At 38.6% G+C, this 27,455-nt stretch overlaps 1 protein-coding gene across 1 annotated transcript; it reads right to left on the bottom strand.

Moving 5' to 3' along the window:
* On the bottom strand, positions 1 to 25,756 carry LOC146701660 (cadherin-10-like). Its single transcript, XM_085467951.1, has 12 exons — positions 25,503 to 25,756; positions 19,577 to 19,918; positions 13,154 to 13,448; positions 11,180 to 11,299; positions 9,889 to 10,056; positions 9,566 to 9,747; positions 8,705 to 8,958; positions 7,584 to 7,720; positions 7,365 to 7,486; positions 6,234 to 6,342; positions 5,317 to 5,568; positions 1 to 1,995 (listed from the first exon to the last, which is right to left on the bottom strand). The coding sequence occupies exons 2-12, from the start codon at positions 19,784 to 19,786 to the stop codon at positions 1,505 to 1,507; spliced, it is 2,340 nt and encodes a 779-aa protein (XP_085324077.1). The 5' UTR covers positions 19,787 to 19,918; positions 25,503 to 25,756; the 3' UTR covers positions 1 to 1,504.
* Positions 25,757 to 27,455: the final 1,699 nt, after the last annotated feature.

The following is a 27,455-nucleotide window of genomic DNA, read 5'->3' as shown; positions in this document are numbered from 1 at the left end:
TGACAACTGTTTTAATTTGCAAGTACTTCCTCTTGGTGTGGTTGGAATACTGAAAAGTGCTTAAAAGTAGGACGGCACCTACATAACTGGCACTACAGCAGTGAGATTGTAGGTGTTAAGATCTGTAACCTAATGAAGCAACATAAGAAAGACATTGATGGGAGGTTCTCCAAAGCCACCCACTGTTACCTTCTATTAAAAATAAAATGCAGATCAGTGTGAAATAAACTACATAGAGTTTGGTGTAATGTTTCTAGGAAAACGCAGTTTGCTGCCCGCAAGGGAAAGGAAAAAACAAAACCCAAATACATTTTCAAATCCAAACTTTCGTGAAAATCCAAATGAAAATCAGAAGAAGTGAGTCTCTGAATTGTGTACTTTTCTAAATACTCCATATTTCTCCAAATACAGATTTATCAGGATGGTGATTTATAGCACAACTACCCGCTTCTTACACTGTCAGTTATTTTACACATCATATCTGCCAAGCCCAGTTTAGTACCTCTTACAGATTTGTTCAATTCAGACAGTTTGTCAATATCAGATCCAACATGTTTTTACTCAGTGAATAGCTACAGTTCTCTGGTTATTTCTGTATTTCATCACAAAAGCAGTTTAATGAACCACATTAGTTGAAATTACGTAACTGGAAATGTGTGGTTTCTTTTTTACATTGTTTTATTAAGAAAATAAGTATAAAAATATAAATATAAAACAATATGACTCAGCATTCAAACAGCATGAATTCAGTGTATGACAGTTTTCTACAACATACACTTTCCATTACATGTTACACCTATATGATGAAATGAATTCACAGTTTGACAAATAAACTGCACCAACCATTCACATGAACATTGCTTGTCAAACAGATATAGCAAATAGTATATAGGATGTCCATCGTTAAAAACATTTTGTACATGTACAGTATTTAATGGAGCTGGCTCGAAAAGCCATTCGACTCCATCCCTATCCCACCCAAACCCAGTCCGGTACCATTAAACATTGATAGTATACAATACTACTATCGCTCATGTCAATTACAAAACACATTGTCCACATCATTGTTCACAAAAAATCCTAAAATTCAAAGGCATCTTTACTGATTATGACCAAAAACAGTAAAACTTTGAGATTTATACTGTATCTCCATTAAGAGAAAATTCTGCACAGTTCAAGTCTTAATTTTCATTTTAGCATCCACATGTGGATAGCAGTGATTTTTGTTTAAGTGTGTGTGTGTGTGTGTGTGTGTGTCTGTGTCTGTGTGTGTGTGTGTGTGTGTGTTTATTTTTGTGCCTGCACACACATTTATGAGAATCAAATGGACAACTAGTTAACTAGCAAGCTAGCTAGCAAACTAGACAAACAGATAGATAGCTTGATAGGCAGACAGACAGTCAACTAGCTGGCTAGCTAACTGACTAGACAAATAGCTGGCTAGCCAGATAGCTAGATAAACAGACAGAGAAGCATGGACTTGGAAAAGAGAGACTATCTTTGTCTAAGTTTCTCTGCCAGGGCTCTTCCCTATGTACATCTCTGCCAACTTTTTGAATTGTGGTCCCCAGTTGCTGAGGTAATCATATTCCTGGTCCCCCTCGGTGGCAGCGGACTCCAGGGAACTGAGGGATTCTGCCAGTGACCCAGTGCCCTCATAAGCATACGTGGCCAGGGAGTCATAAGGGGGTGCTGTTGGATCTGAATCATTCTCCTGAAGCCTCCCATTAATGAAGTCCCTGACATCCGTGTTATCCTTTATAGGTGATGTCCTCCGAAAGGGAAACAGCATTTCGGGTATGATGTCCCTGCGTAGCTTGTTAGCATCCATCACCTCTGGGTTGCGCAGCGTGCCAATATCAAAGGCCTGAGTGTCCTCCTCTCCACCCCCTTCATCGTTGTAGCTGACAACGTTGTCTCTGACATCCTCTTTGGAGATGATCAGAGGCTCCTTCTTCCTCTGTCTCCTCAGGGCAGCAAACAGCACCACAATCACTACACAAGAATCAGCGGGAAATGCAGAGAGAGAAAGCACAGCATAAGATGTCTGCCTCCGAACATGTGTCATGCATTAAAGAGCACAGGAGAGCAAAGGCACATAGGGGAAACACATTTGCTACCAGTGACAAATCCTCAACACTGCCTCAGGCATTCACCTCCTATTATTGAAGATTCAGTGAAAAAGCTTTTTATTTCTTTCCCCCTTGAATGTTACATTCACTGTACAAAATGCACGATGGTTAGAGGACCCTTTTTCATTCTCTAACATGCATCCTCATCTTTTTTTCTCCCCAGTAGTAAAAGAGAATAGGAGATTGCAGAGTGAGCATGTTTTCAGTGAGTGACAGTTTTGGAAGAAATGTATTATTTTAAATTAACCTGCTATTCATCAGATAAAAAGATAACACAGGTAGCATAGTTTTCTACTTGGATCCCACTTGGACGTTAATTTTAATGCCTTCAGGCTATATTGCTGAGTAGTGTACTTTAGGAACATTTGTGATTGACCAGTGTCATTTTTTAAGGAGATGCAGCAAGATATGGACCAGCTATGACGAACTGCTCCAGCTCAGTGCCTGTCTTTTGGAGTCAAGCAGAGGTGAATGAGACAGTCTGTCAGGGAGCTTCAAGCGCGAAAAGTGTTGGATAATGAGCAGATGTCATGATATTTTGCTCAAGAGGAGAGTGCAGAGTTTAACCTTCAGCACACTAAATTTGTGCAATGCGGTCTGCCCTGACAGAATTTAAAATTTGGAATTAAAGCAGACAGACACAAGAAAATCTGGTAGCTTGTATTAGAAATTTAGTCACTCGAGGAACACACCAAACTCCAAAGCAATATTTTGACAGAAGGAAGGAGGAAAAGGGTCAAATTCATCTCATGAAAAAGGTTAGGGACAGAGGAGTAAACACATACACATTCATGAGGACAGATCTGTACTTGTCTTTTATTTTGCCCTCAGCAGTTTGCAAGGAATCCTAAGCCTTAAGTGCTTCTATCAAGTATTATGCTGACAGAGGAGGTAAGGTTCAGTGATGGTTGAAACCCATTACTTATTGGACATGCACTTAAAAAAATACTCCTACATGTTTTTTAAAATTCTCCTCAGTAGAACTGCTACTGCTGTTCCCTGACTGCGGATCACAAGGACTTCTGAAAGAAATGCTTTATTACTTAGGAAGGAGCATACAACCTTACCTCCCAGAGAAATACCGACTGTTTAGTTAAGTGGTTTTATGTCTTAATGAAGGGTGCCTAGAAGCACCATTGTACTCCTTTTTGAGACAAAAGTAATTATGTTTGATTGTTCACATTTTAAAAGGAATCCAGAAAGACCCCATGTTGCACTTTGCTACCAGTTATATAATTTAAGATATTTTAAAGATTTTCTCAGGGTCCTTGATTCTATTTGTTATCCATACCAAATGTAATAGTCTGTTCAAATGTCTAAAATTGCATAACTCCTTGTGTTCTCAATAAGCTACTTTGTACCCTCAATTCTCCTTAAGGAGAACATTACAGTGGGTATTTTTGGTGTTAGCGTTTTCATCTCATTTAGTAACACTAGTTTAACACGTAACTAAGTTTCCATGACAACTGGAACCACCTGGTTTAAGTGCTGATGTGTGGCATCCTTGTACTGGCCACATTTGTTTGCATGGAACATGGTCACTGGTATTACAAAGGCAGGTTTCTATTTTAAACCTTTTTTGTATAAGCCATCTTCACTATGGTTTGCAAGCTTTTTATGGTCATCAGCCAGCTCATATGAAGTAGACTGAGGCACTTCACTCTGTTATTGTTAAAACAATCTGTAATGTTTGACTGTGAAATACTTAAATCAGCTATTCTTTAGTGCAGGATTTAATCATTGTTTTAACATATTAAGATGCTAAGCTGCTGCCAGTCAAAGTGGAGTCCCTAGATAGAGTGGCATCTTTTAGGGAAAAAAATTTGGGAGTCCAACCTTTTAATCAATTCCCTGTTTATAATGGCAGACCTTGTGATAGAAGAGAGATTCGGTTTTTCGACTCCATGCGGCCACTTAACAGCATGTACTTGAGCAAACAAGCACTCTGGTCCATGTTATTGACTTTTTCAGCCAAAATTGCCTGCAGCATGATGCGTATAAGGCCTGCCTGGGGTGATAATTTTGCATTTTGGAGTTATGGTAACTGCTAATATGCCAAAAGAACAGCAAGTTCTCAACATAACCATGGTAGCAATGGTAATGAGGTTGGATAAGAAGTAGACAGATAACTAAACATGTGTACCAATGGGTTTGATGTGACCTTCAAAGACAGGTAAGCCTCGATTTAAAAAAACAAATGAATAAAAAATCTTCACAGACCTCTTCCAAAAAACAATGAATAAAAGTAGGATCAGCCAGAATTCTGTTCATTTCAATAAGTGCTTTACTTGTAACAATGTTTCTTAAATCCAGTTTCTTTGTTGCCACGTCTCATAAACCAAGAGTTCTTCCATGGCAACAGATGTTCTTTAGCTAACCTGATGATGCTGTGGTTTTCTGGGTTTCCACCAGAAAATCTTTTACTCCCAGCAGGTTTTACCTGGATCTTATTTGCTTAAAATATTATATTGTTTTCTTCACAGTAATCTCACTTTAAAGTCTCCTTACTGCTTTTATTGCTCACATCTCACCCCTATATTACACTTAAAGCACAATAATGTCTTGCCTTGTACATACACCTTTACCCTCAGTGTTTTTCCATCAAGTGGATACTTAAAAATATACTGGTTTTCTACATTTTTTTCCACTGTTTGATTTTTGCTCATTTGTAACTAGATATGTTACACCCCTACTTTATAGAGTTGTGCAACTTGTTAAAATACGGTAATAGAGATGGAGCTGCAGCTGCTTTTATTTTGAATGATTTATAATTGTTTTCACTGACTTGAATTGAATATGAGAACCGAGTTGCTATTATTTGCACTGAATACTGTTGTGCCTAAATGAAGAAGCAAACATTACAAGAATAAGAAGTTAAAGTTTTCATGATCCCATGAACATCCATTGTCAGTGACCAAACTGGTCACTAACACAATAAAGCAGGCCTGGCTAGTTACCCTAAAGGGAAGTTAGTTTAAAATTATTATTATATTTATTTATTGTTTTATTATTTTTGGTCAAGACTTTTTACTTCTTTCATTAGACTCACAAAAAGCAGAGAGAAAACCCCCCCCCCCCAAAAAAAAAAAAAAAAAAAACAGATTTCATAGGCACCTTTAGGCAACTGCTGTTGTGATTTGGTGCTATATAAATAAAACTGAACTGAACTCAAGAGTGAACTTACTGAGAAGGATGATGACACAGAGCAGTATGGCCACTAGAGCTCCAGTTGTGAGACCATCTGAGAAGGGCAAGACCTCAGGGTTACACGACTGCATGTTTCCACGGCTGTCACAAGCACACACGCGCACGATCAGTGTGCTGGTGCTGCTCTGAATGGGGTAGTCGTTGTCAGAGATCACTACAGGCAAGAGGTACATGCTCATCTCACGGCGGCTGAAACCTCCCCTCCGTGTCAGGATATTGGCAGTGTTATCTGTGGAAACATTCAGACCTTGTCAATGACGAGATTTTAGAATAGCTTTCTTTTTATTTCTGTAAATAAAGGCTTTTATTATAAAAGAGCAAATTGCAGCTTATTAGGTAATTATAGACATCTTCATTCAAAGGCACAGTAACCTGGTCCAAGTATGAAGTTGTGTTTGTTTGTTGAAATTGTGAATATTTGTCCTTGTTATGAGTCTGTTATGTCACATTATCTTACAGTATACATGCCATTATTTAAAGTCTTAGACTAAATGGAGAAAACTGAAAAAACATGTAAAGTTTTCAGACCTGTTACTGCATGGCTACTGAACAACCATTGCATATCTTGTTTGAAAAGCTTCATGAGCATTTCCACTTTCTTGAAAAGCAAATATTTTCTATTGTAGGGCAGAAAAAATTAAAATCTGTTTGTAACACAGTGCAGTCCAATATATCTGACTGTGAAGGTTGGCATTTCCACTGTGTTTATTGTGCAGTGAAAGATAATTGGCAATCAACTAGAGCTCTTCAAGAAAGAGTACAAAAATTACAACATCAGAAAAAAACCCTGTAATCGCACAAGGCTTTTGATTTTGAATCATTGTTTATTAATGAGGATGTATTTATGCATATTTCTAAGAGTAAAAATGGTAAAAAAAGAGAAGAATATTTTACCTTCCCTGTCATCAATGGTAAAATTGGGATTGGTGGGACTTATACTAAACACAAACTTGTGTCCCACGAGAGGTTCATCTGTGTCAACAGCACTTATTGTCTGAATCAACTGTAAAAAATCAGAACAAAAGGTTAGGGCAACGCATTAGAAAGCATATGAATATATGCAATTAATATCGTAAAACACTGGAATAACTTTTAAGACATTTGTCAGTTTCAGGATTTGGGATATTTAATGAAGCACAAATATGAATTATGAAGTAGTGTGGATGAGAATTGGTCCATTCACATGGCTACAACTCAAACTCTAAATTTAGACATTTAGACAGGGTCAAGATGACCAACTTAAGTTCAGTATCAGAATAGGGAAGAAAGGTGATGTAAGTGAATTTCCACATGGCATGGTTGTTTGTGATACATGGCCTGGTCTGAGTATTTCAGAAGCTGTTGATGTACTGGGATTTTCCTGTATAACCTAGAGTTCACATAGTATTTTCTAAAAAACGGAAACTATCCAGTGAGCTGCAGTTCTTTGGGAGAAAATACCTTGTTCATACCAGAGGTCAGAGGAGAATGGCCGGACTGCTTTGAGCTGATAGGAGGGCAACAGTAACTCAAACCAAACCAAGGTATGCAGAAGAGCATCTCTGAATGTACAGCAGCAGAAAACTATACCAGGCACCACTTCCATCAGTTACGATTAGCGAACTGAGGCTACATTTCGCATTGTCTCAACTAAAGTTAGACAATTACAATATTGGAAAAAGGTTTCCTGGTCTGATGAGTCTTGATTTCTGCTGCAAAATTTGGATACCAGGGTCAGAATTTGATGTAAACAGCATTAAATTTCCATGTCAGGTGCTTCCAGCAGGATAATACACTATCCCAAATAAATAAAGTAGTTCTAAAGCAGGGTTCCAACAGCATCCCAAGCCAATACAAGCAGCAGATTTAAATGTAATTGTGTCATGAAAATTGTGTCTGGGAACACAGTCGCATCTAAGTATTTTCTGTTGTGTGAATACTTATGCAATATATGCAGCTGACGAATTTGACCCTGTGCTTCAGTGCCATTTATATATATCCTTATTTTGCCCATGAAACCATGATAATGACGGAAACCACTGATACCTGTCCTGCCTTGACATTCTCACAGACAAATGTGTCGTAGGACATGGCAAACTCGGGGGCGTTGTCATTGACATCCAACACCTTGATGAACACTGGCACTCGAGTTGTCTGACGTGGATTATCTAAAATGATTACATAAAATAATTTCAGTTATTTACGGCACAGATGAAAAATTATTATTATTATTATTATAAATTGGATATCAAAAACAACAATTACTTATTTCTGTAGCCACCACAGAAATGTTGTGCCATTTGGATGTTTCTCGGTCCAGTGCTTTCAGTGTTGTGATGGTCCCATTCACAGAATCAATGTTGAACAGCCTCTCCAGATCTGTGTGTCGATCAATGGAGTATCTGCAAGAAATAACGTAGTTATTCATACCAGTGAGATAGAAGTGCTCACAAATTTCCAAACAGACCAAATCATGTTAACTCTACAACAGATTAGTGTTATTGTTGTTGTAAAATGAAGACCAGTTAAAAGTCATTCTGCTTGCACGGGGCTGTCTTTATGAGAAAAAACACACTAACGTCCTTATCTACTTAAAATTGTGTTTTACAAAGTGCATTAATTCCTGCAAAAGAAACTGCTTTCCAGGCTCCCCATTGTCAAAAGATGATACATCTTTCTGTGAGCCTGCTCATTTGTCATAGTCACCTTTCATACACAAGTGAAACTGGAATATGCAACACAATACGCCATGTGGCATTGGCCAAGAGCAGCATATCTCTGTGTCAGAGATGGGCAGGCGCCATATGTGTGGAACGGCGGCGCTGAGCTGTGTGAATCGATACAGCAAATTAGGCTCTTTCACTTTGACTTTGTGCAGTGCCACAGAGGGCTTACATAATTCCGGGAAATAAACAGTCTGTATTCACTTCACAATGCTGCCGCCATCTTCCACTGGGAAATCACCAGGAGGGACCCATGAATAATATTCTCCCCCCCTTCTACACTGACACATGGCTTGGCTGATGGATTAGATTTAACTAAGTGGGCACATTTTAATCCTCACTCTATAAAACTGATAAGAGGAGACTTTGTATTTCGTCCATGTGTTGCTTGTTTTTGCATTGATTTTATTCTGGTATAATTAAAGCTGGGACAATGAGTTTTGAAACAATCAAATTACTACAATAAAGCATTACACCCAATTGGCTGGTTAGGAAATCTTTGCTTAACAGGCCATTGATTGTTTTGCAAGTTTACAAAATTGCGAGTACCTAATTCCAGATGAAAGGGAATTTGTTGTTGTAGGCTAGGAAAGCTATTTGGCATTTTACTCAAAGAGTCTGGCACAGTGTAAGGCCTCAGCACTTCTGAGCCCTGTAGCATACTTGACTGGCTTGTTGTCAGCATCTGGGTCCCTGGCTGATACCACACCAACGAAGCTGCCAGCAGCCGTGTCCTCGTGCACCTCGATGATGTAAGGGTTCCTGGTGAAAATTGGGGGCTCGTCCACATCCTCTACCGTTACCTTGACCGTGGCGTAGTCTTTGAATTGCAAACCATGGATGAACCTTGCATCCAAGTAGGTATTTTTCACCTCCACTCTGAACTCGTAGTCCCTCTTAGTTTCATAATCCAGTGGCTAGAGATGAAAGCACATCAGAAGTCAAGCTGTAGACGTTTCCATTTAAAAAGAAAGGGGGAAAAAAACTATCTGCCTCCAGGATTTTGATGTGCAATTGATTGCTTTTCATTTGTCTGCCTTTATCTTAATCATATTCCAAATTCTAGGTTACAAATCCAAATAAGGAATACTGATCTGGGGATCTTTTGAGAGAATTTGTAGCACAAATATTTATATTATTCCTTTTACTACCTTAGGGTGATTTTACATTTCAGTTCAAAAATAGGCTGTCATATTCTTCTTACATCAAAACTGCTAACTAATATCTAATCTGAAACTATGCTGTCCTGACTTACTGTTTGAAGTTAAATGATCTTTATTTTAGATATTTTATATATCTTATGTCAAATTAAAATCAAAACCATACTTTTGGGCTATATTTCAAACTTTTTCCCAAATCTGGAATATTCAAACCAATTACAAAATGTGAAATAATGTAACTACTTTTTTTGTCTGATGTTACAGCTATGACATTAGCTGGTTACTTGAACAGTGACTGTGGAAAACACATATAAAATAGTATAAGAAATAGAGAGAAACAGAAGATGAAATAGAATTGAGGTACCTTTTTTATTATGATGACTCCCTCCTGTGTGATTTGGTCAGTGATAATATTAAAACTGTCATGACCACCAACTATGGTGTACTCCATCTCAGCATTACGGCCCACATCTGGATCATCAGCCTTAATTCGCCCAATAGCAGCTCCAATCACTGTGGACTCGACAGCAGTCACACGGAAGGAATCTAAACATGACATTAAATGGGTAAATCTTTGGTTGCGTGCTTGCTTCATTAATCCATGATCATTTTTATTGTACATAGATACAAAACTCTTGTCTTAAAATGCTTTGCAAAACAATAAAGTACAAGAGGGAGGCCTCTTACGATTCGCAAAGCGAGGCGGACTGTCGTTTACATCAGAGAGAGTGATGCTGACTGTAGTGGTTCCTGAAAGCCCTCCCATCTGCCCAGCCATGTCTTTAGCCTGGATCACAACCTGGTAGTTTTCCTTGACTTCTCTGTCCATACCAGGGAGAGCTGTCTTTATCGTGCCTGGAAATAAGAAAAAAGAAAAAGTTAGTCACCACTTTTGCTGTTTTAAAGATACATTTTATTTTGAGAAATTATTTCCTCTCTTACTGTAAATGCGATGAGATTATTATCAATTCTGTCTCTGTCGCAACCATGTCTGCTAGAAAATTACATTTATATGCCTCTGATTTAGTTTGCCAATTAAGTTTCCAAGGGAAATCTAATTGCTGCCCGGATTATGTTTCTTGGCAATGTTTTTTTAGTGTCAGAAGTGCTACATTTGTATACCAGATGCACGATGCAGTACTTTTCTCTGTTTTTTCTTTTCTTTTTTATGATTACACAATATAAGCATTTTGTTTAAAGTCCTTAATAAATGTAATTTTAGTTTGGTTTTACTTACTAGAAATAAATTCTGTGACAACCTCTGTAACATTGTTGAGAACAATACCTTTCAGGGTCAGCTTATGGTTGGAAATAAGGAATTTTAACCTGCTTTGTGAATACAGAGCCCAGTTGTTGTGATCGAACTTTCTCAAATCATTTTCTTCTTGAATTATAAGATAATCGCTCTGTAAATAAGACAGTGTGCAGTTGTTTGTTGCTTTAACAGGGCTTGGTTGCATCAATCTCTGTTTCCATCTGACACTGAGTGAATGCTTAGAGATGAAATTGACATTGATCGTCCCATCTAGCTCTGTTTGGTACGACAGCCTATCAGCCCACTTCCCAAAATGTCAGGCATTACTTATATCCAATTTTAGAAATGCTGTACGTAAATAATGGGACTAATGGATTTGAAAGGTTTTGTCTTATTAATATTTTATGACTCACAGACAAAATGTTTGGTTTCTTCCATGATATATGCAAGATGAAAGATTACATGGCTACAAGTACCGCAGTGTTCTTGTAAATATTAAACTCTTACTTTCCTGACAGAAAACTCGAACATGAACACTTTTTTCAGCCAAACACAAACACAATTGGAAATTTCAGCTGAAATTAGTGGAAGAAATCAATCTTGCACTTATTTGGATTAATAACCCTGGGAGTCAGATGAATCCCCCTTCTTCCGATTTAATTCTCACACACATTGCAACACATTAGAAGCTGCTTCTAAGAGATCCTGCTGCGTTTGGCTTACCATTTTCAGAATCCACAGAGAAGTAGGGCTGTCCCTGTAGAATGCTATACACAAGCTTGGCACTGTTCCCATATGTTTGATCATCAGCATCAGTGGCAGTTACAGTGACAACAGATGTACCTGCAAAACAAACATCGAAAGTCAATTTTAATTGATTCTGTTACTGCGCTTATTAAAACAAGACATGATCAAGTAACTGAGTCAACTTTTGAAATTTACTTCCATTTGTATAGAGAAAGTTTTCTGCAAATTTGACACTCATTTCCAGAAAGCCAGTTGCTCAAAGTGACCATTATTAACGCCATCAGTGCCCTGATATTGTTCGTATTTATTCGACGACCGGGCCTCTGAACAAAATCAATTTTCTCCAAAAAAGCAAGCGTGCCGAGATAGGCGAGTGACTAAACAGTGAATCAAAATTGATAACCTACACTTTCAGACTGTGATTAGATCTCATCTGGATCCACAGTCAAAATTATTACTTTGATTAAACCCAGGTAATGGGTCTAATTTAAATAGCAGTGAGACTAAAAAATGATGGTTTGTCAAGCCTTAAGGAAAGAATACTCTCTCTGTCTCATAAATCAAACCTGGTATGAAAAGATGTAGTAATAACATACACATTTAGTTTTTCAATTCATGCCATGCAGTTTTGACTAATGACACGCCAGCCCGTAGCCATTTTGCACACCAATTACTGTCATAAAATATTTTATGAGAAGCTGAAACTATAATAATAATAATAATCCCCCAAAAATGGAAAAGGTTTCCCCCCCTTTCTGTTAACAGCCCAAAGTGTGGAGAGATAAAGGTACAACTGACATGCTTTTATGCTCGTCTAGGTACAATTACCACTCAACTAAATCATTTTTATTTATGTATTTTTTATGCGACTGAAAGAGTGTTTGCAATTACTAATTACCACCAGGACACATACACTGGGGACTCTAAAGATGTGTCTAAAAAAAAGTTCAAGCTTCGAAAGAACTCAGTTCCTCTCAGATATGCTGTCACTGAAATCACTTCCATATTAAGTCCTGTATAATCCACCCAAGCGTTTCAGTAGTGCTACATTGCGAATACTGTCCTTGGCATTCAGGAGACCTCTGCCGTGTCCTGTTTGGGTCTAACGGTCTCCGTGCATACTAATGAACCCTCGAACATCTGTCCCACTTAGTCCCAGCACTGATAGTATAAAAGGAGGCTGCTGGTTTTTTTTATAGCTGGGTGACTTGGCTAACCAGTGTGTTCAGACACTGAGCCATCCTTTGAAGCTAGGACGTCTAAGAAAAATGCATTATGAATTCCAAATGGAATATAATTTTTTGTCATATAGGCAATTGGGTTTTGATTTACCCTTGATTGTTCCCGTGTATTAATTTGTGGTTGCATAATTGAGGATTGATTTCAAGTTGCATGCATTACTTTCGTAAGCTTTGTTTATATTCATGCCAACTGGCTTATTTATATTACTTGAATGGAATGAAGTGGAGTGCAATGAAGCAAATCCTTAATTGGAAAGACTGTGACAATCTAAACTTTTAATATTTCTACCGCCTATTAAAAATGGCAAATGGCATTACTTGTTATGAATGCCCAATGAGCCTGACCGCGTGAATAACAATCGCAAAACAGCAAATAACTGTGAAAAAAGTGAACACAGCGTCACATTAAACCAAACCAGCTGACTGATGAATAGTGGCTTGCTTTTTCTGCATTGCTTGAAAATTGTTTTGCCATATTCTATTAACTTTATAATGGCATCAATTCTCAGATAAATAAATGTGGACTAATGGTTTTCCTTATAGATTTAGAAGCTAAATATGATCATTAGTTAATTGTTTAGACCAATGGGGATGCGATTTTTCAGAGCACAAATGGCCAGTTTTATTTTGTAGCTATCCAGCCAATTAACAGTTGTTGATTTAATTTTGTCCATTAATCAGTGTTAAAATTAAACGAACCATAACTTACCCACTTCAGACATTTCAGGCACACTAGCAAAGTAGATTTCCTTTGCAAACTTTGGGGCGTTGTCATTGATGTCATGAATTTTGATATTAAATTCAGTGTCAGGCTCCAGCTCTGCATTGGTGTTTCTGTCCAGAACCTTTGCGTTCAGTGTGTACATGGCTTTTTCTTCTCTGTCCAGCCTCTTTGTGGCGTGAATATCCCCAGACTTCTCATCAATCAGGAACAAGGTGCCTGCCCCATCTCCAGTCAGGATGTACTTCACGTTGCCATCGCCCTTGTCCATGTTGGAGTGCAGCTGAAAATCAGAGAGATCCATATTAAAAATTGAAACGAATCTTAAGACAGACCTGTACAAATTGCGTTATGTTGTATGGGTGTGTAATTGGAGGAATTGCACACTCTTCCGTCATGGACTTCAGGCTGACAAGAAAGCTTCAGCTTTCAGTAAGACGCATTGATTTTGTGTAACCAGTGGCGATAAAGTACAAAGCTATTTAAAATTTAATTCTACTTTTGAACACTTCTCCATACAATAACAACAGTGCTTCTCAATTGCTAACATCAAATGTAGTTGCTGTTGTTAGTTTTTCAAGCCTTTGGAAATGATCTAGAGAACTTTGCTTCTACATTTCTCCCTAATTAGATTTTCTTTAACTTTAAACAAGAAAAAAAAAACCACTGCATGCACTACTGGTAGGAGGGAAATGATTTTTTTTTGTATTGCCCTCGTCTTTCTCAAGTTGGCCAGTTTTTCCTCTTTTGCCAATTTTGACTTTTGTTCCTTTGTGAAATAATTGTTGAAACCCACGAAGGAATCTGGTTCAGTCTTTGAAAATGGTGCCTTTGCACCCAGAGTATCAAGTGTGACGCACTCCATTACTCCAAATCAAATTAGTCGTGGATTTTTCTTCCAGATTGTGCCTTTGAAAAATGATGAGAACCTGACCCACAGCAACAATTGCTAAAATTAGTCACCTCTGACCTATCCATCACCTTGAAGCATCTCCTAAGTGTCACAGACGATGGTGGCATACTGTGACAGACACTTGATTCAAGCTCATTACTGTACTGGATCTGTCAGCAGATATATTTAGAGCACTATCTCATGGGTTCACATTTTAAATGACAAGTAGTTAGGGACACAGAATGTACGTCAGTAACTTATTAATATTAATATCTGCATGCTGTGAAGAAACTAATTATTTTTTCCTGCAGTTGGAAGAATAATGTCAACAGTACAACTCCGGATGGAAATCAGAAATGTATTACCAGAGTGGTAGCTATTCTCAGGTAGAATTAAAAAATAAATAAGGATGCATGTGAAAACAAGATGCTGTCAAGTTCAGATGAACAATAGACACAGCATTTGGCACTTTGTGGGGAAATATTTTCAAGCAGATGATCTCTATTATCCAAAGGCTATTAAAGAGAAATATCAGTCAGCTTGAATTTTCACATATATTTGCGTTCTGAGACAGTCTGTTCATTGTTGGTGAATGTGAGCCATAGGCCAGTGAACCAAGGATTTAAGATGTGTTATGGATGTGAAAGCTGCTACTGCTATTGACTATGAATGACAGTGTAATTTTAGCAGCCAGGAAACTGTTTGTGTGAATTTTTGCATTCAAATAGGCTTCATATGTTGGCTATGCGCAATTGCACTCTTCAAAAAGAATCTATATTTCCACAGTCACCTTATCGTTAAAAATAATTTTTCATATATTGGCATATAGGTTATAGGAGGGTTAGCTCACTACGCATCACTGGAATCCTGTGCAACATAAGAAGAACATATTTCATTATTGATATTCAAAACTGTGACTCCTCGCATACTCTTGTGTGCTAACACTGTGATAATTAGGCCAGCGCAATTTCAGACCATGTCACACAGCAATTGCATTTTTTTTTCATCTTTTCATGATATTCTCACATTTTTTTTTCATCTGATTATTACCATATTTTTCAGGCTTGTTTGTTAATCCAGTTAAAAGAAGGCTGAGAAGCAAAAACAACAAACAATGAGCCATCAAAGGAGCCTAAACCTGTGCAGCCAAGCTGTCTCAAAGATAATAGGAATTTTACAGTCTTTGCAGAGCCCTGTATTTTACATATTTCCCTTAGTCTAAATTGAACCCCCACCCCCCACCCAAGCCCTTTCCCTGTGCACTTGTGCCAATTATTGGATGTCGACATAACGTTCCCTTCATAGCCATGGGTAAAAGAAACATTTTCTCCCCATGGCCATATAGATTTCTGACTTAGTGGAACTGCAAATAAGGAGGGATTCTGCACAAGTAAGCAATGTTAGGAAAAGATACCACAGCATCTAAAAATAATAGTGTTTCTGTTCTCCTGTTGTCAGCAAGGCAATGAGCCAAGAACATGGGATTTTAGGATTTTATTTCTTTTGGGATGTCCTATAGAAACTGCACTCAGTACTGTAATGCACTTTAATCATATATATATATATATATATATATATATATATTTTTTTTTTTTTTTTTTTTTTTTTTGAGAGAGGCATGAGGGGTGTTTTTTCTTGAAGCACACAGTTCAAGTGTGCTAGGCTTTGCATCTAACATGTAGCGTAAATCTAGTACAGCTATAAAAAAAAGAAAAACTTCCATTGACACTCTCGAGAAAGTGTGGCACAAAGTGTTTTTCACACAGCCCTTACAAAATCTAATGTTTGCACTGCCACACTATATTTGCAGAGATTTAGTGGCTCTCCTTTCAAGGCCTTGCAGCACAAACACAACGTTTTCAAGGCCTTACAACAGAAGCACAGAAGAGAGCCTTGATGAGTTAAATCGCCTTGCACAAACACTGAGGAATTGTCAGTAAAGCACCAAAATCATTGGCAATTCTTGTCAGGTCTCTGGTAAGCATTGCTTGGTGCTGCAAAGAGGAGATAGCAAAATAGAGTGTAGAACGGTTACAGAATAATCACTCGTCCTCCTCTCCCCCCGTCTCTTAAGACATAGGCAGGAATTCTTTACTATTAGAGCCATGTACTATAATGTGCAATATGTTGGTTAGAGGTACAGCTTACAGTATCTCTGTTGCGCTTTGTGTTTTTTGTAACGCACACAGGTTCGGCAAAATTCATGCAGAGGAGTGTTAAGCAAGGCCTTTCAAAAAGCCAAGGATACTTATTGTCAAAATATTAACACCACAAAGTGAGCTACCTTGAAAGTTTTAATTTAGGCAGCACATTTTGTCTACAAGGCACAAAAACAATGCAGTGTACCGAGCATTTAATAGGATTTTGTTCACTTCAGACACACCACTCATATGCTGCACAATCCAAAGTTTGCGCTTGTATTGCTCAGCATTGCAAGCGTTCACACTTCACAGCCCTGCTTAAGAAGTAGGGCACCACAGCTGCAGACAGTGAGTGCTCACACTCATTAATGCCCCCATGAAAGTCAGTTAAAATGAGATTTGGTGGATTTACACTTGGATTCTACACACTCGCGCTACATAGAATATATAAAAACATAAAGTACACTCTGCTTTTTAGCAACTTGACAACTGCTGCCGAATCTGGCTGAAAATACGACTTTAATAATGAAGTTATTTGTCTCCATCATCCTGTGAGGTATCTGACTGCACTATTCATTATGTAAGCCTCAAAGCTGCGTGTCTTTTGAAGTCCTGATAAGCAATATCATCTGCATTTATTATAGTGCATTTGCAGCCGTGCACTGCTTCCTTTTCAGTTGAGACGTGAGGCATACGAGTGTGAGACTGTTCTTTACATCACATTTGATTGCCATCACCAAGAAATCAACCTCAAGTGAGAGTTAGTGAGTGTGTGGGGGCTGATTGGAGAGCTTTGATTGAATGTGAAATAAACAAGTTCTGCTACAGTGCGCTACAAAGGCCATTAAGTGATCTTTATGTGAAAGACCATCGAGGCTTTGGTGGCTTTGTGCTGGGTACTGGAGTGCTTTTTACATTTTCTTTCTTCCCTTCATACCTGTCTGTCTGTCCTTCTTTGTCTATTTTTTACTTCTACCTTTAACATTGATCCGGCTTTTTTTGATTGATCTTTGTTTTTCTGTTTATCTGCCTTTGTCTGTCTCTTTCTTAAGGTCTCACATTTTTTTTGTATTAGTCTTGTAAGGTTACAATCTATATATCCAATTCTTTCTTTCATTCTTTCTTTCTCCTCATCTTTTGTGATTTTTCATATTTTCTTTTACAGTCTTGTGTTAAAGCTAAATCTTTCATTATTTTTCTTTTTTTCATATTGCTCTTTTTTTGTTCGTCATTCATTCTTATCATTCTTTTTTATTTTATCAGGCTATCACCATCAGTTTTACTTGTCAGTCTTTTGTATTGTATTTCATATAGTTTTTCCGTTTTTTCATATCAGTTTTGTCCTATATTAAATCTTTTATATAGGTCAGTTTTTTGGGCCATTTTTTGTATAGTCTTACAGTTTTCCTTTCAGTTTTTATTGTCAGTCTCTGGTTGCAGTCGTATATTAAGAGTATCTTTCATATAGACCTTTCCATCTTTGGCATTGTTTCTGTTATTTAGCTTCCATATGATCTTGTTTGTTTTTCATTCAGTTTCTTGCGACAGTCAGAGGGTCTTAAGTTATTTTGATCTTTCATATTTTTTTCTTATTTTATTTGCAGTTCTTGGGTTTTTCTTTCCTGTCCATCTTTTGAACAGTCAGAGTTACTCTCTCAGTTTTCTGTATCAGTCTTTTGTATATCTTTCTATATAATCTTTGGCATTGGTCCTGCTTTCTTGTACTGACTTGGGCCCAGGGGGTGCTTGGTATGTTTGCTCGATAAATGAGAAAAATTAGTGATTAAAGTAGGGTTGAAAGTAGGGCACTGATTAATTTTTCATAGACAACTAATTGATTGATCTTTTAACTTGTTCACTCTTAAACTCTCCTTAAAGGCTATGTGCCTTCATCTTAACTTATTATTTGTCTGTTTACCAGTCTCTGTTACCATCACAGTTTTTTCCCTGTGGTTAAACTGATGGAATTAGTGATTTGTGTCAGCTTCCTCTGTAAAGCAGAATGGCAGCGTGTGCTTGCCCTATTTTCCCCCTCCAGTAATTTATTATAGGCTCATGTTTTTCTGACAGTTTAATAGTGAATGATATTGGACACAGGAGGAGTGCGGAACCGGTGAGTGTGATTGCTGTCATGCCACAGAAGTTGGGTGCCAGAAAGCATCAAAGAGTCGAGAAAAAGCCACATCACACCAGTCACCGACATATCACTGGATGGCCCCATTTATAGTTAGCATTTCCTCTGCTGCTTCATCACATAATACAACAAGGTGAATTTCAGTGGCCTTCTTGATTGATATGTTTTCTTCTTCCTCCCTCTCTTCTTTTTTTATTTTTACTGTTCCTTTCTCTTCACCACATCAGAATGATGGTTTCAGCAAAAGAAGTTGTCATATCCCCCGTACTCAACCTTGCACAAGACACTTGTTTACTCCAGAGAATGAGGTGTGTGATGAAAGCCAGCTTCCTCTTAGAAAATTGGCTGTCGACAGTCACCTCATTTCCCTCCCTTGAGTTGATAACTGCAACGCTCCCCATCACACCTGTCTTTATGGTGCTAGCACGGGTGAGCTGACAAAGAACTGTCTGAAGTAGGTGGGTGGAGAAGAATAGCATTGTCCCAAAACTTTTTGGGGCGATTCTTAGGAGAGTCTTGCAGGAGCCGAGTCTCATGTTTTTGTTTGGCTTGGATTTGCTATGGTCTTGACCTGATGTTGATATTAAATTTGCACTTGTTCTATGTGCTGGTGATTAACAAGCTGCATAAACTCATATACGAATTTTGAAGTGCTCCTTAGTTTCATGGTGAACACATGTACAAATGCCATAGTTTGACTCCAGTAGGTGCCACTGTCTATTCATTTTTATTTCTGTTTTTCTTGTATTATGTATCACCCATCACTGTGTTCTTGTACATCCATGCCTATTTCAACAAAATAACCATTTCCTGCCTCCTCAAATTTGAAGGTAGGAATGGTCATATTGTTGAAAAAGGCTGGTCCACAGGCTGTTTCAGCTTCTATATGCTTTGACTTTTTGTCTCATTATGATCTCACAAAAATTATTATAAAGCCAGAAATGGTTGTTTTTGGTATTACTGTTAAAATGGGATGTTATTGTTATATTAATGCTGTCTGCCACATAAAAAAAATCTGTACTTTTATTTTAGCTGTAATAGTATGTTTACACTGCACAGGGTAATCAAGAAAACCATGGAACAAGTGAGGTTGTGTACACTTGTTTCTGTCTGATAGCTCCAGTAACTGTGCCTGTAACAGCCAGATTTCTGGCAGCCCATTCATCTTCAGCCAATTACATCAAACACTACTTCGACAAGCTAAAACTCCTATAATTAGTCTACAATGTGGTTGGACGTTTTACCTTGCCAACATATTGATGGTCGTTTCCTGTATATTCCTCGAGCAGAAAGAATTGATTCCACATCCATCCACGTTTGGACCGCTGAAGAATCTTACCATCACTCTCTGGCATCCCAAACAGATTCCCAATATTCCCAGGCGCAAAAGGAAGGGCAATAGTGGGCCAGAGGATAGAGAGCATGAGGAGCAGCAGAACTTGATTGGTTATCATGGTATCCAATCAGCTGGGAAATGTCCTGAATGACTTCCGAATTATGGTGATAAGCTTCTGAGAGGATCAGCACTGGAAGGTGGTGTCATCAGAACAGACATTGTATTCCTTTCTTTGATCTCCTTTAGATCCCTGTGAAAAGAGGAAACTGTATTCAAGAAAAAGACCATGACACCTATCTATCACTTTGACAGTATACAATTAAAACAGTCAAATAGCATGTGCACTTGTGAAAACAGCAGCTTTGCAAGCCGTTGTACTCTGTGTACAATGACTTTTCCTTCAGATTTCCTTCAGATTTTGCTATACAAGGCCAAGAGCTGCACTAGTTATTCAATCACCTTAAAAGCTTCAAAGCCATGATTTAATGTTGAGGCTTGTCTAAGAGCCGTAAGCTTAAGAATAAATTAATATAGTGTCATCATAAAAGAGTGTATATGTTTTTCTATTAAAATTGAACTTATCTAATGATAAAAATAGAGATGAAGCTAACGTGGTGGAACTGATTTGACAAACTTCTAAGTAAATGATAAATGAAAGGCATGAAGTATAAAGAATTTCAAGACAATAAACATAATAAATGTATCACCAGATGACTTCGGTAATCTAAGTGCATAACCAATGGAGTGGATGTCAAGATCAAATTCAGTTTAATGAATCGTGCTTCTTGTTTTGTATCAAAATGATCTTTGACTTTGACATATTCATTATGTGATAGGGTTTAATGACATTCCTTTTTTTTTCTTGGAAGCAGTTATTCAAGTACTACATTTTTACTCTTAAGTCTCCATCGCAGCAACATTCCCCAGAGACCAGAAGCATTTAGAAATATGTCATTCAATCGTGATGGCCAGAAAAGCAAACAAACAAACAAAGTGGCTTGTGCTTTAGAAAACTACATAAACTTTAATGGAGGGACTACAACACCAGTGATGTATGAGTGGTCAAGCAGTGGTCGTCTTGACTTTAGTCGCTTTTTCACTACAGTGGAAACACACTAAGCCAGCAATGATTAGCCTGCAGGGAAACTTTGCAATGTCCTATTAATTTTTCAATGGGCAACTCCACATCCTTTATTACCAACACTGGCATCCTATCGAAATCATCTTCCTGTAATCAGCCGGAGCAAATTTGTATATTTTTTTTTTTAGATGCAGATAATTTAAGTTTAGTAAATATGGTAGAATTCACAATCAGACATATCTCTTCCACACCCTGCATCTTAAAGGACTGTGGTGCGCTTTACTAATTATAACTTGCATTACTGATGATATGCAAACACTGATGAGATGCTTCAAAGACGGTGAGCATGTTTAAACAGCTTAATACAGGCACCTCTGGGAGAAGTATGCTTCTGACATGAGCAAAATATATTACCCCAACATCCTCTGTAGATTTTTTTTAATGTTCTGCTTCACAGTTGTTCACTTACATTTTACAGCTGCAGAACAGACTTCCACTAACATATGTATAAATGGATCGTCTTGCTAAAGGGAAGTCTGTCTTTTTCATCTCTTCCATCCAGTTAACCCTCCTTACCCACTTCCTCTCAATTTTTAGCTCTACTTAATTTTTGCATCCTTTACTGATGGCTAATTTCATAGATTTTTATTCCCTGGAGATGTTTTGATGCACTCCAAAAGGAGAAAATCCATATAGACATACACAGAATTTCCCAAACCACCAAAATTATCCCCAGGTGTCTGTCAGGCTTTGTGCCTGTGAAAAGGTATTTTGTGTTATTGGCAGTCTTCTTCCAATACTTCACTAAAGGCTGTGTCCCCACTCACTGGTCCTGATAGGTAATTTGGGTGTCTATGCATAATTGATGGTCTTTTGTAAGTTAATCCTAATAAATCTTACCTCTCTTCCTAAAAGAACCCATTTAGCAGTGTCCCTTTATAAAGGTTAAGGTACGAGAGTTACCCCAGCACGCACTCGCTGTGTACCTCAGGGAACGCTGTTTAAAAGCCCATGCGAGTCGATGCCTCTGCTTTTGTTCAGAGAATTTAAAAAAGGACTGTGAAGTAAGTCACATGAACAAAGGATCTATTAATGTCAGGGAACAAATTAGTATTATGTTTCTAATGATGATAGCGAAATGGCAAATTTAAGTACACGCAGTACTATGAATAGAAAATCAAAACATGTAGCTGATAGATCTTAATTTGAAACATTGTATTTATTCTCAGTGACTCGGGGAGTTTAAATGAATGAAATCTGTTACGTCAACAGTAATTCTTCAATAACTGATCAAAGTTTTTTTTAATGTATACGATATATGGATGAGGTAGAGGAGAAAGCTATTAAAACTATGTAATAACTCTAACACAAATTTCATTGACATGGTAGGACTGACCCAAAGCTTTTAAGAAACTATAAAGATGTTGAACAACAGGCTGCACATATGAATGAAATCCAGCGTTCTGCAAGTACAGAGACTTTAATTTTTTCCAAGTATTGCCGCAGTAATGGAGATGAAATGTAGATATTGTGGTAAATTGCTGATGTGCTACATTTTTCATGTTAGTTTCTTGCTCATAATGTGACATTAGTGTGACACGTGCATTGCCGAAATCAGGAAACGCCGCCTTGCAATTAATCTAGTCTGATGCTTGTGATTGCATTTTCTAATTATCATCCCAGCCTGTCCTTGAGTTTTAATAGCATTCTGGATATTAATCTTTGATGTGGTGTGCCTATTAAGCATTAGGCCAGTGTTTCTTTTCAGAATTCTTCCAAACACTCCATTAAAGGATGAGCGAGCATGCTGAATGTATGCCAGATCCTATATACGCAAACTAAATTATCCCAGCTTATTCAACCTATTTAATCGTGGAGTTTATTAAGAAAAAGTTGTTTATGATTAGATTAACTTGTAGGCAGCTTATATGGCTTGGCATTAAGGCACACAGATGTGAAGGGACAGAATTACTTTTAAGTGTTGTCTAGGGTTGTTATTCTTAATCTTGGCTAAGACACAGTCTGGCAGTTGCTCTGCTCTGCTCCGTTTCTGTAATCTGCAAATTATACATTCTTGTTTTGCTGAATAAGAATATCTTTGATCAGATATAAACTAGCTGTTCATCAGGATATGCTTCCTAGAAAAGCGCAGGCTTGCACATTAGTCTGTGTAAAATTTTATGCCCCCGAAATTGAACATGCAGGCTTGCCCATGAAGCCCAAACCGAGCACGCTAACCTTGCACTTTTATTCTCTGACGCTAGTGAGACAATAATTATAGATGCAATATGCAGCAGAGGTCTGGCTAGTAAACCTCTTTAAGAGTTCTCTGCATAATAAACTGATAATCCTCTGTACATGGGAGAATATTGCTGCAAACTTTGGCACTTGAATATGACTGTGGTTACTATTTACTGCAAATGTCTGCAGTGAATAGACTTGCCATGTTTTAATAAGTATATAAGGGATTTAGCTGTTTAGTGAAGATATAAGACACAAAAAGGAGTTGAAAACCGCCCTACTTAACCAAAAATTCATTTTGGATGACATTGATTTATCAAATGAAAATAGTCCCCCAAAGTAACACAATACATTTACATTATCCATGAATAGATGCATTGTTACATAAGGGTAGGACAACATAATAAAGACTCAGCTACACAAAAGCTACACAAAACCTCCTACCTCCTACACCAATATTGACCCACTTTGAAACCACAGACTTTTAGACCCCATCAAAATTCTAGTCTTATGTTGCACAATCAAGGAATTCTGCGCGTGAATATATTTTAAAAGTGCTGTGAATAAACACAGGCAGAGGTGGAGTAATTGGAAAAAGAGAAGACTAAGATGGAGAGAGGGCACAGGAAGGCGGCAAGGTCATCGAACTGGTGTCATGATTAGTCTTGGTGATCTTTTGTACTTACACTGTTTGTCCAAGGGCATGATTTATAGCAAGCAAATGCTGTATTTTTTGCGGTGACAAATGCTAACCATTTATGCGAGGTTGGTGCTAGAAACTAGTGTTATGTGATTGGCAGTTTGAGTGGCTCCAGTGATTGCTTGCCGGTATTGACAGAGCAGCACGGACAGAGTATAAATCTAGCATGAGGGGCGTTGATGCACCAAGCTGCTGCACCTGCGCAAACTTCCACTTGGTGGAGCCCTAGACCTTCCCAAGTCGGCCTCTGCCGGCTGCAGTCTTTGGCAAACCTCAGCAAGCTTTACTCATGTTTTGAAATCCTCAAAGCAATTTTGTGATACAGTGCACACTTCCGTGTTGAAAAGCTACTCTAAGGGGGTTGTGGATGCAGGGGCGTTATTCTTGAAAAGGGTGCGTTGACAATGAAAAGGTAACAAAAAGAGATTAAAAGAGGAAAAAATGTTTATGCTGAGATGCATCTAGGAGAGTGTAACTAGGTAGGAATGAAAGTCTGACCAAGTCATTTTAGACAGAGACCGGAAAGAAATTACAAATACTAGAATTTAATTCAAAGCGAGCTTATTACAGTTCCCATTTTGTTGTGAAAATGCACTCACTTCCCACTCTTGCTTCTCTGTTTGAACATATGTAGTGTTTTTCAAATATGTATTCATGTCTGATTCTTTAAAGCCAGCTTTGCAAATGCTCATGAGAGCCTCTTCGCCTCTGTGGGAGAATGGATTTCCACCTCTTTTCATTCTAATGCTGAAAGGTCGCTCCATAGCTGACAATAATTCAGGGACCGTGTTAGTGGCTAATTTGCACTAAACAATAATGGTGTTACACGGGCATCCTGGCGCACACGACTAAACCCTCATATATCACTTTGGTGACTGTGAAGCCGTCTGCGTGTGAGGCAACACACTGAGGGAGTAGGCTGCTGCTGTTGCTGCTAGAAAGGCTGAAAAAGAGAGTCAGGGTTGGATTAAGTTTGTGCTGTGGAGGACATGCACATATACGTACACTGTAACACTGTTGGCTGCTCTTGTTGCGGTGCTCGAACACCATCATAAACACCTTCATGCATTTTTAGAGATATGAATGGTACAGTGCCTCTCCATCAAATCTGCCCACATCACAAGTGTGAGCCGCACTCACTGGCTTTCAGCAGACAGACAAATACATCTCCACACACACACATAGAGTCATATATACAGCAGAAGTGCACTTAGGTGTATGCATAGGCTATACTCATGCATATAAGCTATGCAGGCAACCATGGGTGCACAGTATGGAGAACATCGCACTAAGAATAAGTGACAAAGTTTGGATATCAGACTACTAAGTATTTTACATAGTCATAGTATCTTACAGGTACATATTATCTCCTGTGTGACAGGTGTCATGGGCTGAATATTTTACAATGTCAAAAAATATAATGAATTTTAAAAAAGCTAAAGCTTTTTAAAATTTTTTTTAAAGAAAGCACCCTAATTGATCCTTAAGTTTCATTTGTAAAAAGGCAAAAAAAATTGGAATCTACTTGGATATCACAATGTGAAGTTTCCTTGATTTTCAAGTCTTCCTTGTACATTCAAGAAAATTAAAAAAAATAATAAAACATTTTAAGGTATACAAAAAATAAAATACAGCTAATTTGATTCAGCTGTTTTCTAGCTCTTTGAAGTTCCAACACTTCTTTTCCTGAGATATCCACACTGCTGCATTAGTCTGGCTTTGTCACAGTGCAAGGAGCAGATCATCCCCTGGAGTCTGAGAGCAGACAAAATATAAATATACCCTTAAACATTAATCAGAAAAAGCCCTTACCTTTGATTCTCACAGCTTAGCATCCATCTGTGTCACTGAGTGCACGGTACTGTGTTCCTACTCCTTAGCAGTGCTTAGCGGTGGAGACTCTGACTCCTCACGGCAGTGCTTACATTCCAAGACTGACAACAGCACAGCTGGTGCGAATGTGTATGGGAGTGTGTGTGAGTGTGTGTGCGTGGAAAAGAGAGAGAGTCTCCTGCTTACTTCCCTCCCTCGCTCTGTGCTTTGCTCTTTCTCTCTTCCCTCCCTCGCTCCATTTCTCCTCCCCGCTCTCTGGCTTCTCTCCCCTTTCCTCCTCTACACTTTCTTTCTATCATCTCTTCTTGCTCTGTCTGTGTCTCTCTTTCTCTCCCTCCCTTCCCTTCTTTCCTCCCCCTCCCCTCCTCTCTCTCCCTCTCTCTCTCCCTCTATCCCCTCCTCTCTCTTTCTCTAGCCGTGCATCACTTCTGGCGGTGGATGTCACCGAGGCTGAAGCTGAGGCGACTCTTCCCCTGATTGGCTGCCATTCACAAGTTAGCGATAAAGAAAAAGGGAGAGAGAAAAACGAGACAAAAAAGCATGGGGGGGGGAGGGGAGGGAGGGGAAGGGGGGGGGAGGCTAGAAAATACTGCCCTTACATCCCAGTGAGCATCAGTTGACTGTGGAATAGAGAAACAGGGGAGGTTAGAGGCTGAAGAAGAGGGTGGACTCTGGGAAGGCATACAGTTTTTTTCCTCCTCTTTTCTTACTGTGAATGCATCCACAAAGCTGTGCGTAAGGGGCGGCACTGAAAGTGACTGCTCCGACGGATTGACTGTATGATGTTTGATGTCTAAAGCAATCGGCCCCATCTAATCTTCTTTCAATGACGGCGGAATGAAGGAGAAAAAGGCCATAACTTGTAAATCAGCCACGCAGCGAGGGAGGCTGGGGGGGGGTTGCATTTGTGCCCTGTTCATCTTCTTCTTCATCTCTCATCCCACTGACTTGGCCAGCAGTATGTGGCAGGTGCACCGGCAATCCAAGCGCTCTGTCATCTCTTCTCATTACATGCCCCGTGTTGGATGCATATCAATATATCTCAATACAGTATGTGCTATTGAGGGTGATATAGCATTTTAATTCAACTGAAGGAAATAGAAACGGGACCAATTTGTCATGGAGGTGTTTGATGCTGAGGGGTGAGACAGAGAGGGACAGGGAGCCATACCTTATTATAAGTGCCGATACCAATCCCCAACATGTACCTTGAGCAGATAAATGGCGGGATGGAGTGACTTTGAAATGCATGGGATGCCACTCAGAGCCGCCCTGTTGATGAATAATTTAAGAAAAGCAGCGATTTTACTGGCCAGCCTCATCTGAGCTGAAGTTTTATCTCCCAATATCAGTGTGAATAGATTATCAGCTCAAACTCTGTGCACCAGATAAATAAAAATGCAAACAGGCCAAACTAATTAACATCCAAATGAGCAGTGTGGTAGCCTCCCTGTGATACCAAGCCAAGTCCTCACACATCATAATTCACTTCCTTGTTGTGTTCGTGGTGCTGAGGGATTAAGAAGTAGGTGTGTGTTTGTATTGGTAGCATGTTTGAATGTGTTAGCTTGTGTGTTTTATGCTCATGTATGACTGGAAGGAGGCGAGGTGTGTCATGTTTACTTATATGCATATGTGTGCAGGAAGGATATACATGTGTGTTTGTGTGTGTACATGCCACCGTTTTGTGTGTGTTTGTGTGTGCATGTTTGTGTGTGTGCGCGCGCTAACAAGCTACTAAAAATGGAGGCTATTTTGTACATCTCTGCATAGAATTAGTATTAATTTATTTGCTATTTACACCCCTGGGACGTTAATTACGCTGTTGTTACGCAGCCCAAACAACTCTGCAAACATCAGAGAACAAGAACAAGCATTGTACCCAACTGTTTCAGAAAAATATAGAAACATATTTTCAGAGCCAGAGTTCCT

The sequence above is a fragment of the Copadichromis virginalis genome, linkage group LG9, assembly GCF_057382275.1.
Source record: "Copadichromis virginalis isolate Kocher_CV1m ecotype Utaka linkage group LG9, C_Virginalis_male_GT1.1, whole genome shotgun sequence".
Classification (NCBI taxonomy): Eukaryota; Metazoa; Chordata; class Actinopteri; order Cichliformes; family Cichlidae; genus Copadichromis; species Copadichromis virginalis.
The sequence above is the reverse complement of the archived record's forward strand: the minus strand, read 5'-3'. Positions and strand labels throughout refer to the sequence as shown.